At 42.3% G+C, this 17983-nt stretch overlaps 1 protein-coding gene and 1 long non-coding RNA gene across 3 annotated transcripts in view; both read right to left on the bottom strand.

Annotated features, from left to right (window-relative positions):
* Positions 1-17983, bottom strand: part of LOC131277225 (uncharacterized) — a 78884-nt gene that overhangs the window by 60510 nt on the left and 391 nt on the right. The gene's annotated exons all lie outside the window — the stretch shown is intronic.
* On the bottom strand, positions 15637-17743 carry ZCCHC18 (zinc finger CCHC-type containing 18). The gene is given in 4 exon segments (XM_071213247.1): positions 15637-16012; positions 16014-16408; positions 16411-16826; positions 17671-17743. Coding segments are annotated over 4 exon segments (1260 nt in total).

Raw genomic sequence — 17983 nt, 5'->3', positions numbered from 1 at the left:
CTGAGATCTTTCATTGCTTGTGCAAAGTTTTGCTCCCTTCGTGATTTTTGGTTTGTTGATTGGATTCAGCCATGTTTTCCTGATTACTGGTTTGGTTTGTAGACTTTTGTTGCTTTCTGGTCATCTCTTTATCTTGACGGATTTAATCAGTTCCTTAGCTTCTTTGTCTACTCTTGGAGGTTAATTAGCTGTTGTTTTTGCATAAGTTTTATATCTTCTCTTTGTCACTTTTTTCTTCTTATTCTAATTTCTTGTTGTTGGTTAAGTTCACTTTAAAGGAAAGTATTAGTGTAGGGGAAAGGCAATTGTGTAAGCAAGGAAAAGTGTAAAGTAGTATTGGTGATATATGTTAACAAAGCAAGAATATGAGATCTGGGAGGATGGAGGTTAGAGTCATGTAAATTGTGTAGAGTTATAGCAGTAGGTAGAGTACCTATTATGAGGTAGATGATTGAATATGGGAGGAATATGGTATGAGCTAAAAAGCTATTGTTTTCGTGAGAGAGGGAAAGAGAAAAGAAAGGTAATAGTTTCAAGAGTGGATAACAGACAGAAAACAAAACAAAGGTATTAGAAATTAAGACTTAGACCCTTTGTGGATCGAAGAATGGGAGGTGGGAGGTGGAATATAGGAGACTGGTGGCGGATATCAAGATGTAGGGGAAAGAGGATAGTGTAGGTAGCCTAAATCAGTTCACACAGAAATGAGGCAGTGGAGGATGAGAAAACCCAGCAAATGTGAGGTGTTTCTTGCCGCACCTATTGTATAATTGAGTTAAAATAAACTAAGTAGAATATGAGGGACAAGAGGGAGAGAGACAACAGAAAAAGGGGAAAAAAAGGGGGGGTAAGGGATGAGAGGAAGAAAGGAAAAGGGGGTGGGCAAAGGGTGGGGAACAGGTAGGGGAAAGAAAAAAAAAAACAGATATACACGAACCAGAATTAAAACACCCACTACACAACACCTACCACAAAAAAAAAAACCCAAATAACTGAATAAAAAAAGACTTTGGGGGATACGCTGTGAGAGAAGACTAGGGGATAATGCGGTGTTAGCAATCAGGACATTGAAAAAAGTAAAAAATAAGTCAAAATGAAAATAAAAACAAAACAAAATGAAACAATAAAGAAAAAATGCCAACGTTGAAGGCTAGGGCATTCAAGGACCTCAGATGGACCTCAGTGCATGATGGATTTAGGGATGGAAAGTCTGAGATATTGAGGACTCAAGAGGTGTGAGTCTCTGTGGTGTGGGCCACCAGAGTTTAGGGAATTCAGACCTGGCAACCTCCAATCTGGTCAACAGGAAGCCTAGGAGCCCCGCAGTGTAACACAGCCCTCAGGGATCCCCACAGCTGGGTGCCAGCCCTATGGGGGGAGTCAGATCCGCAAACTCTATATTATGACTGAACCCTGCAATTCACTTACTTAGTAGGGCTCATTAATGTGGGTATATCTCACTTCAGCTTTTGGACAGCTCCCGCCCTGTGATTCCAAAACACTGCCACTAGAGGGCGCCTCTACACCGCAGCCACTTTACTGGTACAGATCCAAAGCCCGGCCTGTGACGCTGAAAACAGATTCCAAAACCGGAATTCCCAAGCTTCGCAAAATATTCCCTAATCGGCTTCCAGACATGTCCCCCTCCCTTGCCGCAGCCTAAAACAACTTTCCAATTACGTCCCTTTATTGCCTACAGCCTAATTGGGTTGGAGATCAGCTGCCGGGCTTTTGGGGGCGGGGCTTCAGGCAGAAATGCTATTGTTTGTGTCCGCAATCAAAAGTTTCTCCCGCTTCACAACAAAACACCGTCTATCTTTCCAAATCGATCCACAAAGGCAACCCGTCGCATCAACCCGCCAACAGCCTGCCCAGGACTCGCGAACTCCTTAGCACCGCAGAGCCATCTAAAAGCGGAGCCACCAGGCAGGACCGCGGATCCTCCCACCCCCAAGATGGAGGAACCCATGTGCGGGTCTCACCTGCGGGCAATAGAACCCAAATTATATCTTCTAGACCAATCCTCTCCGTTACCTTTCCACCCAATCGATGTCCAGGCACTTCTGCCCTGCAAAAATCCCGAAAAAGCCCCACCTTGGAGAACCTGCAGCCGCGCCCAGCCGTCTCTTCCCGGGACAGACTGCAAAGGCAAGTTCACTCAGCGACCATCTTGCCTCCCTCTCCCAGTTAATTCTTTTTAAACAAATGAACAAGCCTAGCTCAGTAGGTTTTATAGGTGAATTCTGAAAAATCTTCAGGTAACAATCGATACTTTCCCATCTTATACAAACTGTTCTAGGGAATAGAAAAGAAGGAGAGTTCTATAAGTTATTTTATGAGGCTAATATAAGCCTGATAATATGCAATTCACAGAGGACAAACCCAAATGTTCAGTAACCTATGAAAAAATATTCAACCTCATTATCAATCAAGGACATTCAAACTGCAAATTAAAATAATGAGATATTAGTTTACAACCAGCAGTTAGGCAGAGCTTAAGCAGTATTATAATACCAAATTTTGCTGAAGATGTGGAGAACTAGGAATTTTCATACACTACTGAGGGTGGGGGAGTAAATTGGCAAACCATTTTGGGTAGCAATTTAGCATGTTCAGTAAAGGTAAAGTTGTACACATCCATCATCCATGTGGAATCTAAGCCCCCTCTTAGTATAGAGGGGTAGTGGACAGAACCATCCCAAGGGTCCACAGGCTGGAGAAATAGAGTATGGATTAGAGTGGACTTACTGATATTCTACTATGGAACTACTGTGATTAGTAATGGAAGAAATTGTAGCACTGATGTAGAGAAAGTGGCCACCGTAGCTGCTGAGGGTAGGGATATGGAAGAAGAGATAGGATGTGAGGGCATTTTCAGGACTTGGAGTTGTCCTAAATGATATTGCAGGGGCAGATGCTGGACATTATATATCCTGCCATAACCCACTGAATGGACTGGGGGAGAGTGTAAACTACAATGTAAACTATAATCCATGCAGTGCAGCAGGGGTCCAAAATGCAAATGCACTCATCAAATGCAATGGATGTGCCATGATGATGAAAGAGGTTGTTGATGTCAGAGGAGTAGGGTGAAGGGGATGGGGGTTTTATGGGGACCTCATATTTTTTGAATGTAACATTTAAAAAAAAGAAGGAAAAATAAAATAATAAATAATAAATAAATAAAAAGATGTACACATGATCCAGCACAATAGTTCCACTCCTGAAGAAACCATAGCCCATGTGTAAAAAAGAGATATAGGTTTTTCAGTGTAGTATTTTTTATAGTAGCAAAAAACTGAAAACAGCCCAAATGCCCATCCACAGGAGATGGCCTAGAACAACAAAAAGGATAGTCTGACCTGAAGCAAAAAGTTTCCTTCTAAGCCCAACTACACAGACACTCTAGTATCTACTAAAGCAAGGGATGGGAAAGGCATGGGAAAGGGGAGTGAATGTGATAGCTACTAAAATAATGCAGAGGAAGAAGAACAGAGCAGAAGCCCTGGCAGCAATTCTGGTGGATTTCTAGGGGAAGACCTAATATAACAGATTTTTTGAAAAGCAGGATGCTAGTGATGCTCTTTCCCAGGTTGGTAGGGTTGGGCTGTGGGGAGTAGAGCAGCACATAACAGGAAAATGACCAAGTAATGAGATAAAAGACTCCGGTAGCTCAAAGTTAAAGAATAATATGGAGAAATTAAGAAATGAGAAAATCCCTGACTGTGAGCCAAAGCTATTAAAGTAGTGCATGCCATGGGCTGCTGCCTCCTCCACCCTGGTTTCTGTGGAACATAGTCCTTGATCCATCAGCAACTTCACTTACAGGAATGTATCCTCAGGAAATAATTGGTCATATGTGCAAACCTGTATGTGAACAAGGTCGCTTGTCTCAGTGGATTTATTATAGTGAAACACTGGAAACAAGGTAATGCCCTGCTCTACAGAGGCGGGTTTAAAAAATCGTGGTTATAACCAAACATTTGTATATGGTGCAGTTATGACAAGTAATCTATTTAACCACCTTGCACCTCAGGTTCCTCATTTTTAAGTGGAAAAAGCCAGATGAGGATAGAAAAAGAGGTTGTGTTGTGGAAGCAGAGAGATTCAATGATCATGTATGGAAGGCCAGGACTCAGTAATAATTTTGGGGAGGAAAATTTATTAATGACCGGCTGGGCTCGGGAACTTTTCTGTTCAAAAACCCAAGCCCCGAATAGGATTTTTGGGTTCCTTTTATACAGAAGATATAGGAGTGAGGAGTCAAATGGTGCTTTGTTTCAGTACTAGATAAGCTTGAATTAACATACATTCCCCACATTCTCAGGAAGCTTGAATTAACATATATAGTTTGCATTCTCCCTGAATATCCAAAGTCTATAGAGCCTATATCACTTAATTGGCTTTCTGGGACTGGAGTGGTTGGCATGGTTATGAAAGGTGGGGCTGCAGTTCTTATTGTTTGACACACACAATCCAGGTTATTTATGAAGAGACACACAGCCCCCAGCCCCCCACAAAGCCCTTATCAGTTGTACTCCTCAACTAGTTTTATGAGGCTAGCAAATCCCTGGTACCAAAACCTGACAAGGACATTTCAGTCTAGGAAGCAAGGAAATTTCAGTCTAGTCTCTCATTGACAGATGCAAAACTCATAAACAAAATATTAGCAAGTCAAATCTAGCAATACATAAAAATTATAATAAAGCAGGATCAAAGTGGGTTTATTCCAAGAATGTCTGACTGGTTTGTGTTTAGAAAACCAAACAACGTAATTTACCATATTAACAAATAAAAAGAGAAAACGTATATGATCATCTTAATAGATGCTGAAAAAGCATTATGATCATCTTAAAAGATGCAGAAAAAACATTATATAAAATTCAACATCCATTCATGATTTGAAAAAAACAATTCTTAGTAAATTAGGAATAGAAGGAAACCTTTAATCTGATAAATTATATCTACCAAAAACCTGTAGCAAGCATCATTCTTAATGTTGAACTGTTGAAAGTGCTTTTCTGGAATTGAGTAATAGGGCAAGGATTTCCCCCTCACTGCTTCTATTTAACATTGTACTTTAGACCCTAGCCAGTTCAATAAAACAAACACAAAAAAGAAAATGTATATGGATTGGAAAGAAGAAATAAAACAAGTATTATTTCCAGATGACATGCTTGTATATGCAGAAAACCCTAAAGAAGTAATAAAGATGTAGAATTATTAAAAGATTAGCAAAATCAATATCAAAAGGTCAATTATATTTCCATATATAATCAACAAGCACTTAGAAAATGAAATTCAACCAGATACAACATTTACAATGGCATACAAAATCAAGTACCTTGAAATAAATTTAAGAAAAGATGTCCAAAACCTCAGCAAAAGTTAAGCTTTATTGACACTGCTAAGTATTTGTGAGGATGCAGAGCATAGGAACTCTCAAACACTGATGGTAGGATTGGAACTGGTATAACTTCAGTACATAGTTTGGTGTATCTAGTAAAATTGAAAATGCACATACTCTATAAGCTGGCAATTCCACTCCTAGATATATAATGTATAGAAATGTGTGCACATGTGTATCAGGAGACATAAAAGACACTTCATAACAATACTTTTCATAATTGTTCCCAAACTGGAAACAACCCAAATGTCCATCAGCAATAGAATGGAACAATAATTTATTGTGAATTCATTGAACAAAATGCTATAACACAACACTGAAAATGATGAATTAGGGAAGCAGACTTGGCCCAGTGGTTAGGGCATCCGTCTACCATATGGGAGGTCCGCGGTTCAAACCCCGGGCCTCCTTGACCTGTGTGGAGCTGGTCCATGCACAGTGCTGATGCGCGCAAGGAGTGCGGTGACACGCAGCGGTGTCCCCTGCATAGGGGAGCCCCACGTGCAAGGAGTACACCCAGTAAGGAGAGCCGCCCAGCGCAAAAGAAAGTGCAGCCTGCCCAGGAGTGGCACCGCATACACACAGATCCTGGTGCCACTGACAACAACAGAAGGGGACAAAGAAGACAGCAGCAAATAGACACAGAGAATAGACAACCAGGGCGTGGGGGGAGGGGAGAGAAATAAATCTTTTTAAAAAATGATGAATTATAGCTATATGCAACAAAGTTGAATCTCAACATCGTAATTGTGAGAGAAATGAGTCAGATACAGGACACATACATTATAGTCCTATTTTTATAAACTTCAAAAACAAAACTATAATGTTTGGGGATTTATATTTGAGTGGTCAGTCTAAAAAGACAATCATGGAAGTAATAGCCATAACTTACATAAAAGTGATTTCCTTTCAAGGAGCGGAAGGAGGTTATGATTGGAAAGGGGCATACTGGGATTTCTGGAGTTATGGCAATGTTCTGTTGCTCAATTTTTGTGGCAGTTTACTCAACAATAACTTTTTAAGCTGTATATTTGCATTTTAGGCACTGTCTTTTTAACAATAAGAATAGGTTAGAATGTGGAAACAATATTAGGATCTATCTCAGGGTTTATTTGTGAGGCTGAAATAAAATGAAAAAAAAAATGTTGTTTTAGTTTACCAGAGGGCTGCCAATGCAAAGTACCAGAAATGTACTGACTTCATAAAAGGTATTAATTTGGGATAAGATTTACAGTTCAGAAGCCAAGAAATATCCAAATCAAGGCATCAGCAAAGGTGCTTTCTCAGTAAAGTCAGCTGCTGATCCCGCTGTATTGCCACATGGTGAAGCAAGATGGCTGCCTATCTCTGCTAAGGTTTCAGCCTTCCCCTCCAGGCTCACCGTCTCTTCTTGAGCTGCTCCATGCGCCCAGCTTCTTGGGGCTTCATGCTTAAGCTATCCTGTAGTCCTCCCTCTCCTCGCTTAGGGCTTGTCTCTTAGGGCTTTTGTCCTTGCAGCTCAGCTGTGGGCAAAAAAGGAGTCTTTTCTCTCACAGGGAAGAATAAGAAATGGCAGTTCCTATTTCATCTCTCCTGAGTATCTGTCTCCCTTTATATCAGACCCAGCAAGAGGGCAGAGACTCAGCGTGAACCATGCCGCACTGATACAATCCAGCCAAATAGGTCTCACATCCACAGGAATGGATTAGTTTACAATACAACATTTCTCTTTTGGGGATTCATAAAATAATTTCAAACTGCTACACATGTATTTGAATACAGTTAAAGGGAAAATATTAGGTTGTATATATGGTACTGTAGCAGTTTGATATGGTTATGAATTCCAAAAATAGATACTGCATTATGCATGTAATCTGATCTGTACCTAGTCAGGATAAAGTTATGATTAGGCTTTGATTGGGCCATGTCATTAGGGTGTTGAGTCCCCACCCCTTGGTGGGTGGGGACTCACAGATAAAAGGCATGGCAAAGAACAGAGTTGGGGGTATTTGATGTTGGACATTTGATATTGAAGTTTAATGCTGAAGTCTTAAGCTGGAGCCCCAGGAAGTAAGCACACAGAGGAAAAAGCAAGCCCCAGGAAGAGAGGACCTGAGCCAGGAGAAGAACACAGAGGAATAGAGACAGCTCCTTAGACATGGCAGAAACCCCAGGGAGAGAGACAGAGATGTTTACTCGACAGTCTACAGCTGACTTTGTGGACAGAGGCAAAGTCTACAGAGGCTCATAGTCTACAGCTGACCTTGTGGAGAAAACAGAGGAACTGAGCCCAGAGGAACCCAAGAAGCCTGAACCCTCGCAGACATTGGCAGCCATCTTGCTCCAACATGTGGAAATAGACTTTGGTGAGGGAAGTAACTTATGCTTTATGGCCAGGTAACTGTAAGCTCCTACCCCAAATAAATACCCTTTAAAAACCAACCAATTTATGGTATTTTGTGTCAGCACCCCCTGGCTAATATAGGTACCAAATTAAATTTTTAAAAAAATCCATGAAACAGCATAACTCAGTGAACCCTAAGTTAAATCATGGGCTACAGTTAATAGTGCAATTATTAAAAAGGTGTTTTCAGCAGTTGTAACAAATATACCACACCAATTAAAAAAGGTCAAACTCTTAGAACATGCCTGACACTTTGTAAGACCTTAATAAATCTTAGCTATCTAATAAAACTTTGCTGTTATTATTGTTTCTCTTATTTGTTGCCATCTTCCCCTTCCTGTCATATTTGTTGCCAATATTTCATAGCTTTCTGATTTTTTATTTCTGTTAATATGGCCTTTTTTTTTGTTTAGAATTTTTTGTTTTTTTTTAAAGATACATAGATCACAAAAACTGTTACATTAAAAATTATAAGAGGTTCCCCCATACCCCATACCCCACCCGACTCCTCCCATATCAACAACCTCTTTCATCATTGTGGCACATTCATTGCATTTGGTGAATACATTTTGCAGCACTACTACACCACATGGATTATAGTTTACATCATAGTTTACACTCCCCCCAGTCCATTCAGTGGGTTATGGCAGGATCTATAATGTCCAGCATCTGTCCCTGCAATATCATTTAGGACAACTCCAAATCCCAAAAATGTCCCCACATCACTTTTCTTCTTCCCTCTCCCTGCCCTCAGCAACTACCATGGCCACTGTCTCCACATCAATGATACAGTTTCTTTCATTGCTAGAGTCACAATAGTTCTATATATGGTATTCTAAATTATCAATCCTTTCCTTTATAATATTTTCATCACTTTCTAAAATTTTAAAGCTTTTTGTTTTGAAATACTTTTAAACTTACAGGACAGTTACAAATATAATACAAACCCCACACAGGGAACACCAGCATACTCCTATCCCCCCAGATACCCAGATCCACCAATTTTAATATTTTGGCACATTTGTCACATCATTTTATCTGTCCATCAACCTATTAATCCATCTATATGTACATTTTGTCTACATTTCTATTAATCCATTTTCTGAGCACTTGAGAATAGATTGTATACATCATGCTCCTTCAACCCTTAATATCTCCATGTACATTTCCTAAGAAAAAAGATATTCACCTCTGTATCCACCTCAAGTGCAGCTAGCTCTCAAGTTCATGACATTTAACAATGATATAAAACTTTCAGTATATATTCCAGTTTTTATATGTCCTATTAATGTCCTTTTGAACCTTCTCTCCTCCCTTGTTTGATCCCATCCAGGATCCTGTCTTGCCTTTGTCATTTTCATTTAGTTGCTCTTTTTTCTTACTTTTTAAAATTTATTGTGGGAACATATATACAACATAAACTTTCCAATCTCCACCACTCCCAAGCATACCATTCAGTGGAATTAATCATATTTGCTATGCTGCTGTACCCTCACCATCTTCCATTACTTAAACTTTCTCATCTTCCCAAACAAAAACCCTATGCCCATTTTGCATTAATTCCCCATTCCCCTTGCCCCTCTTCCGTGGCAACATGTATTCTAATTTCTGTCTCTATGAGCTTTGCATATTCTCTGATATTTTCTTTGTAGTTAGCATGGGGCTTAAATTTAACATCCTAAATCATAACAATCTCGTTTGCTTTGATAACAACTTAACTTCAATAGTATACACAAACTATTTCTCTAACCCTCTGTCCTAACATCTTTATGTAGTTCTTGTCACAGATTACCTGTTTATACAGTATGAGTCCAAAACCACTGATTTCTCATTACATTTAATGCATTTGCCTTTTAGATCTTATGGGAAGTAAAAAAGGGAGTTAAAAAACAAAAACACAAAAGTACTGCTATTTATACCTGTCATTACCTTTATCAGAGAGTTTTATTTTTTCATGCTTGTTCATTCTATTGTCTATTGTCCTTTTTTTTCAATACATAGAATTCCCTTTAGCATTTCTTGTAGCTGGTCTAGTGGTAAAGAACCCCCCCAGCTTCTGTGTATCTAGGAATGTCTCTTCCTCATTTTGAAAAACAGTTTTGCCAGATATAGAATACTTGGTTGGCAATTGTTTGTTTTCAGCACTTTAAATATATCTTCTCAATGCTTTCTTTCCTTCATGGTTTCTGATGAGAAATCTGCACTTAATCTTATTGAGGCTCCCTTGTATGTGACATGCTGTTTCTCTCTTGTGGCTTTCAGAATTCTCTCTTCCTCTTTGGCATTTGACAGTTTGATTATAATATGCAAGGCATGGGTCTATTGGGATTTATCCTGTTCGTGGTTCTTTGAATGTCTTGGATGTTGTATTTTGTATGTCTTTTGTTAAGTTTTAAGACATTGTTTCTTCAGTCTCTATGCCCCTTTCTTTATTCTCTTTTTGGGGCTCCCATGATTTGTATTTTGGTACACTCTATGGTGTCCCACAGATGCGTCAGGCTCTGTTCACTTTTTTTCATTCTTTCTTATTTCTGCCCCTCAGACTGGATGATTTCAACTGCCTTATCTTCAGGTTTACAGATTCTTATTTCTGTCAGCTCCAATCTGCTGTTGAACCCAGACATGGAATTTTAGATTTCTGTTACTGTGGTCTTCATCTTTGGTTCCTTTTCATAATTTCCATCTATTGATATTCTCTTTGTATCCAACTATTGTTTTCCTGATTTCCTCTAGTTCTTTGTCCATATTTTCCTTTAGCTCTTTTAGCATATTAGTATAGTTTTTAAATGTCTTTATCAGGTTTGGACCTTCTCATTGATGGAGTCTAATGCTTTGATCTTCTCTTCTGACTGGGTCATCACTTTCTGTTTCTTTGTATGCTTTGTAATTCTTTTGTTGAATCCTGGACATTTTGACATTTTAGTGTGCTATTGCTAGAATTTAGACTCTGAGGCATCTGTTCCTTAAGCTTGTATCCGGCTAGTGTTTTGGTAGAGCTTTCCTTGAATGCCAGAAGCTAACAACAACAACAAAAAGATAAAAGACCTTTCCAAGTCTTTGCAGATTGACCTGTATAAGCTCTCTTTCAGGACTCATCCATGCACAGTTTAGAGAATAGTTCAAGACCAAAGCATAGAGGCCACCCTGATCCTTTTGGTATATGCCTCTTGTCTTGGGAATGTGCATGTGGCCCTAGGGATTCCCTTGTTTACACAATACAATGATTCTTTCTCTCTGAGAATACAATTTCCTCACAGTGGGATACTGCACTGTCTATCCTAAAGACAGCAATCAGTTGCTCTAAGCAGCCACTTCACTCTTCTCCCATTGTTCTGTAGGAGAGCTCAGTGAACCACCTTCTTTACAAGCAGGTTCTGGAATAGCTAGCTCCATGCTGAGGCAGTGATGGGGTAGGAGAAGGACCACCCAGGGTGTCACAAGATCCTACTGCTTTTCAGTGGAGTTGTTCTTGACATGGTGCTCAGCCTGTTACTGCAGTCTTAATATTTTCTGTAGCTTGAGAAAGATGTTTCTGCCAGTTCTTGCTGATTGTGCAAAGCTTCTGTGGGGTGGTAGAACCCTAAAGCATCTCACTCTGCCATCTTGATCCAATGTCCCTATGTTTATCACTTTCAACCACAGAAAGTCCTCCCCAATGCAGAAATTTAATAAATATTGATTTGTTCTAGTTTTTTAAAGGAGTTGCTTTTGAACATTTGATTCTTTTTGTTCTTTCCATAACAACAAATGGTATTATTAAAGAAGGTTAGTACACTCTTACATAAAATCTATATTTATACCTCAGCTTCATCTGGAATTCATATTTAGTGCCAGAGGAGAAAGTAAACTGATCTTTTTTCCAATCAGGTAACAAAGGTTCTCCAACATCACCTTCCCCACAGACTTGCTGCTGTTTCCTCTTACATAGGTGAAATTCATAACCATTTGCACTGAAAGCATGAACAGGAAACGTGACACTTGAATTGACCATGATGATGCAACTCTGAGGGTGAAGGGTGGTTGCCAAGCAGCTTGACGGAGAGCTGCAACCTGGAGGGAAAGGAAGGGAAAGGTAGACAGGGCTCTTCTCTGTCAAGCAAGTGATTCTTAAAGACTGCATACTATGTGTGGTACACAATCTACTTGCTCTTATGATGTCTGACTAATCACCTCACATCTATAGACCTAGCTTTCCTCTTGGTGATATATCCAGATAACATACATCATAGGTTTCTGCACACATGAGAGCTAACACAAGTAAGGTTCACAGGCTTTGGAGTCAGTCAGCCTGGGGTTTGACTCCTGCCTCTACCACTAACCAGTTGCATGACCTTAGCAAGTTTCCTAAATTTCTTGCCCATTTCCTCATCTGAGACATATGTAAATAAATGGCAGTTAAGTTACTATTAATAGTATATTAGAATTAGGAAGTTATTTGTAGCACTTATCTTATGGGGTTGATATGAGGATTAAAGGAGATGATGCATTTAAAGAGGCTGGCACAGGATGCCTAGCACACAATAAGATTTTAATAAATCACATTTGCAGTGCTTTTATTTTTTTTGCTATTATGGAAGGATCCAGCAGAGAAAGATTGAGGAAAAGAGACTGATAAGTAGACACTGACATGGGTGGGGGGGGGTTAATTATGACACAGGGGTGTCATGGAAACCAAGGGAAGATTGTAATAAGAGAGAGACCATGCAAAAGGTGGTCACTGAAGGCTATTTCTTCTGACAAGACAAAAGAGTAATTTTCACCTCTTAACAACTAATGAGAATGAAAAAATAAAGGAAGAAAAAAAAGTAATTTTAAATGGAGGGTATCATATAAAAATATCTAAAGCCTTCTTTCAGCTAACTCCCTTAGTCTGATCTGAATGCCAGGTTATCGGTTCCATGTTGTTCAATTAGGGAGAATAAATATTTATAGAACAAAGGAAATACCTATGTAACACAAAGTGGGAAAAGGTGTCAGATTTATGACATTTTGGTGAAATAAAAATTTAGACAATATCAGGTTTACAAAACAGAGAAGGTGGGGGAAGGAAGAAAAAGGAGATGAATTATAGAACAGACTTTCAAAGCAACATTCTCTACTGAACCACCAAGTTGCCTCCAGTGAAAAGGAAGGAGATGGTAGATTTAGCATTTTCTTCTTCTTTTTAATCTATCTGGTCCAGAAATGATTTATGACTATTTACTGGTTAGCCAGGAAAATCACTGAACAGGTATTTATATAGTAAAATTGCAAAAAGGAGAGCAGGAAGTGGAATAAGAATAAAGGTTTATAAACCTATGAGAGCTGGCAAATGTTGCAGGGCAGGGGTGGGATGTATGTGTGCTGTGGCTTTTGGGGCCTGAGCAGAGTTGCCTCCAATGTTAGGGTGGGGAAAGAGTCCCCTGTTGCTCTGGAGAGATGGAGGTTGTTGCCAGGGGTCTAGAAGTGTCGAAGATGTGTCTTTGTTCCTGGCTATGATTGTTCTGAAGACTGAAGTTTAAGGCAAACATCTAATGGTGGAGGGAGGTGGAGGTGGTGGTGAGGAGCAGAGTACAGGAGGCTGAGCCTCCACCCCCTCCGCCAAAGAATGAGTGTGACCCCAGGGGAAGGGGGTGGTTGTAAGGTCAGACTGTGGGATCTTGGATAGAGCAGGAGCAAGAAGCCAGGGAGGAGCTGATGGGGTGTTTCTAAAAGAAGCACTTCAGGCCAGTTCTGGGCATGGCAGCCCATAGCAGCAGGCTTCTTACAGTATCTGGCCTCTACCCCTCCCTGAAGACATCAGCCTGCAGGTCCTTTGTCCTTACTGAGTGAACCATCAGCCTCTAGCAAAATTAGAACCCCAACACCCCTCCCTGTGACCCTCCACCTGTGCCATCCCTGAGACAACACAGTCCAGGGTTCTGTGTGAAACACTGGGGTCTGCAATCCCTTACCAGGCTGCCTGTCCCTGTCATCCTGCCCTCGCCCCAAATGCTACCCATACAGCTCCACTTCCTTTCACCTAACACACCCTTTCTCAGTGCTGCATACTGTCCTCTCAGCCCAGTAGAGTACATTTCCTTCTTGATAAACAACCTTGGGTTCTCAGATCTGCACATTCATTTCACTATCTGCTACCTGCCTTAAAGGAAGTCACCCCCCCACACACACACTAGTCTAGTCCTGCTCACAAGGATAGGGACTAATGTACCTACAAGAAACATGGGACCCCCAGTGTCTGAGGTCACACTTGCCCTCTTTTTATCAATCTCCAATCTGAGGCCAGAAAATGGGACAGGAGTCAGTGGGAGGGTACTTCTCTGCTCTCTCTCCCCTATTAATGCCCTCAGTTCTTCTAAAATGGTATATGGGATCTAGCTTTCCGAAACCCTTATTCTTTCACATACCCCGGTGGCCCAAATTGCTTTTCATCCCTCTCCAGCTATTCCTGTTTCTTGGGTCAGGGGCAGGATTAGCTTGGAGTCCTCAGGCTGCCTGTGCCTTCTAGTATGTAGGTAGGGTGAGGCTTTGTAGCTAGGGTGAGGCTGAGCCTTCTGGTGCTGAACTCCCATGAGTAGCTCTCTCTCCTTAATTAAGGAGGAGGGAGAGGGTAGTGTCAGCCTAAAGGACAAACTCATTATTGCAGCCAGGTGTTGTCCAGAAGCAGCAACAGCAGCAATAGAAGGATTCCACCCAGAAAAGGAAAGCTGCAGTTCAGAAGAAGGGCTATTATCTTGCCCTTCACCCTAGTCATGACTCCTCTGAGAAGCAAGCATTGGGACAATATTAGGTGGGCACAGAGTTTGGCTATATGACCTCAGAGAGAGGTCGGTTATGGTAATGGGCTCATTGGGAGATAATTGGTTTCCCTTTCCCTCATTTATAAAATGGGGTGAAAACTCCACCTCACGGCATGACCTCCCCACCAGTGTACCTTCTTATGATAGCTTTATTGTTCCTTTATTTTTTCCTAAAAGTAGTATTACACAGAGACATTAAAATAGATGCTGATTGGGAAGTGGACTTGGCCCAGTGGATAGGGCATCCGTCTACCACATGGGAGGTCTGCAGTTCAAACCCCAGGCCTCCTTGACCTGTGTGGAGCTGGTCCATGCACAGTGCTGATGCACTCAAGGAGTGCCCTGACACACAGGGGTGTCCCCTGTGTAGGGGAGCCCGACGCGCAAGGAGTGCGCCCCATAAGGAGAGCCGCCCAGCGCGAAAGAAGTGCAGCTTGCTCAGGAATGGCACTGCACACACGGAGAGCTAACATAGCAAGATGACACAACGAAAAGAAACACAGATTCCTGTGCGCTGACAACAACAGGAGCGGACAAAGAACATGCAGCAAATGGACACAGAGAACAGAGTACTGGGGGGGAGGGAAGGGGAGAGAAATAAAAAATATATATATTAAAAAAAATAGATGCTGATATATATTCATTTACATAGAAAGAGGTCTACAACATAAATTATTTGGTGAAATAATACAGCAAATAGAGCAACATGTATATTTGATCACTTTAATCTATACATATATCTAGAAGATATAGGGAAATATCTAGAAGGACATTCATCAAAGGGTTGACCATAGCTATATAGGTGTTCAAGGTCATTTTTACTTTAGTTTTTATATTTTTATCTTTGTGAACATTTAACAGAGTTAGACTTCACAAAGAAAATAAAGCCATCAAGGAAATAAACACAGAACAGGGTGGGATAGAGCAGGAATAGAGATTAGGCCATCCCCTTGGTTTGCTGGTATCCAAGGCCTGTTCTCCTCTTCTCCAAAATAAAGCCCCTTTGTGGATTAATTCATGCAATTCTCCAGTTTTCTCATCACCAGGCTCTGAATATGGGTAAATGTTCATTTACAGCCAGGGGCCTCTTTTGACCCTTCCTCCTTTGCTTTAATCAGTTCCTGCAGAGTGATAAGCAGATTCTCAAACACCTGGGCCTGGTTGCTCTCATTGTCACAGGTGTCTTTGGAGTGGCCCTCCTCACTACAGTATGAACAGTGGATTGTGTATTTTTGCTTCCTGGCTCTATACTTATTCCCAAGACCATCTTGCTTATATCCAGAACCAGCACTGGTGGAAGGAGATTGGGCCCAGGAACTTCTGAGGGAATCAATGAGCAGCATATGATCCTGGGGTCTGGCCCTGCATCGGGTGGGGGTGGGGGGTGGGGGGGGTTCGAGGATGAAAGTAGAGGGTCCCAAGATCTCACCAGGATCACATCCTCGAGTCATCTATCTCTATCACATTGCAGTCAGCACTGCCCATGGCTGTCATCAGGGGGTCCTGAAATGCCACAGGGCTGGCCCCTCTCTCTGATCTTGTGGGTCGCTTCCGTTTAATAAAATTGCCATCCCAATCCTCTTCCTCTGTTATCATCCTGATTACCTCCAGGAAACTGGGAAGCTGCCCCTGCTCATTTGCATACATCCCGAGAAGATCCTTAAGCCTGAAGTGCAGGTTCCTAGTCAGTTCAGCCCCTAAAAGGAGCTGGTGCAGGCGAGTCTGGTTTGCATCTTTCTCAGGTATAATCCCAGCCTGAATAGCATTCTGGAGCTGCACCTCTAAACAGATCACATTAAGGGAAGTTTTCTCCCCCTGAACCTGCAAGGTGTTAAAAAAAATTTACCATGGGCAGTCACACTGCTTTCAGACTCCGCAAACACCAATTTCATTGCCTGCAAGAAATCAGCCACACTTAAGGTGGGGTTGGCTGCCGGAAGCAATCACATGATGTCCCAGGCAGGGCCCCTAAGAGTTTTCATCAAGCACTTGAGCTTTTCCTCCTCAGACATATTTCAATCTGGCAGGATCCCACTGACTTGGATCAGCCAGTTTTCAAAGGTTTCTTCCCCCTGGACTGGCACTACCTTCCCGGAAAACAACTTCATGTTTTTCCCAGTCATGTTGCCTATTAAAGGACCAAGACTCCTCCCCAGGGACCTCAGCATGGAATGGGCCCAAGGCAGCAAGGGTGCATTTCCCTGCCTGCTGTTACCCACATGTGCAAATAATGCTTGCCATGATCGACAATGATCACCTATCTGAATACAACAAGATGCTCAGGATTTTTAGAAAAGCCTAATCTGCAGGAGGAATCCCCAAAGGCCTTTGGCTCTGCCTTCCTTGTATCTCTCAACAGGGATTGTAAAGCAAAAAAGAAAAAGAAAAGATCAATAAGGTAGCAAGCTGCAGGAAAACCATCTGCAGCCACATTCTCTCCCGTCCTAAATACCCTGCAGTACATTTTATATCTGCCCAATGCCCTTAAAATAAGCAGCAGAAGACTAGCAATTACCAGGTGCCAGTGAAGCGCCTTTCAGAGCCACATCCATTCCCTCCCGCCAATCATCCAAGAGGGACGGCAACTGTTACTTTGCCTTTTAGGTGTCATTGTGTGCGAAGCCAATATTGGGCTCTCAGGATAGAGCGCAGTGGCCTAAGTCTCACGGATTTGTGAGAATAAATAAGATCTCATTAACCGCAGGGCCTCAACCACACCCCCCTCTCCGATTCTTACGTAAGTTCAGGAACCAGCACGACCCTTTATTTCACTTGCAGCCCCTGGCACAGCGCCCTGGGTGAAAGCTCGCCAGGGGGTGTGGTGGGCCTCGGTCCACCCCGGGTGGATCCGGGTCCATAGGGCGTCAAGCCTGCGCTGCAGCGGCGGTCAGAGAAAGGAACCGAAGCGTCTGAAGGAGCTTCCTCGCTCCTCCCGCCCCGCCCCGCCCCGCCCCCGTCCCCTCATTCCCTCTTTCCCCTGGCCCCCCCTCCCCTCCCTCCGAAGTCGCCAGGCAGAAAATTCTCTCTCCCACCTGAATGCCAAGCCGAAGTGCTGCCCGCTTCCCCCAACTACACTTCCCCCCCGGAAACCGTCGGCCTACCAGCTCTGCAATCGGCCACGCAGGAGTCGGCTTTGACGGCCTGCCGCGGAAAAAGGGAAAAGGGATTGGACATGCACACCCACATATTCCTCCCCAGGAAGAGATGAGGAGAGGAGAGGGGCGTTCACGTCAGACAGTCTGCGATTCCCCCTGCCCTTCACGGCCCCCCCCCCCCCCCCCACGAAAATGCACTACCAACACCCCCCTGCCTCAATCCAGGCAAATCTACCTCTTCGGCAGCATACAGTCGAGCCCCACCTCCTCCCGCAGCGGAGCCAGGCTACGAGAGTGCCCCTGGCCCAGCCTCGCGGTT

This window comes from Dasypus novemcinctus, chromosome X (assembly GCF_030445035.2).
Source record: "Dasypus novemcinctus isolate mDasNov1 chromosome X, mDasNov1.1.hap2, whole genome shotgun sequence".
Taxonomy (NCBI): domain Eukaryota; kingdom Metazoa; phylum Chordata; class Mammalia; order Cingulata; family Dasypodidae; genus Dasypus; species Dasypus novemcinctus.
This window is presented reverse-complemented; position numbering and strand designations above follow the sequence as displayed.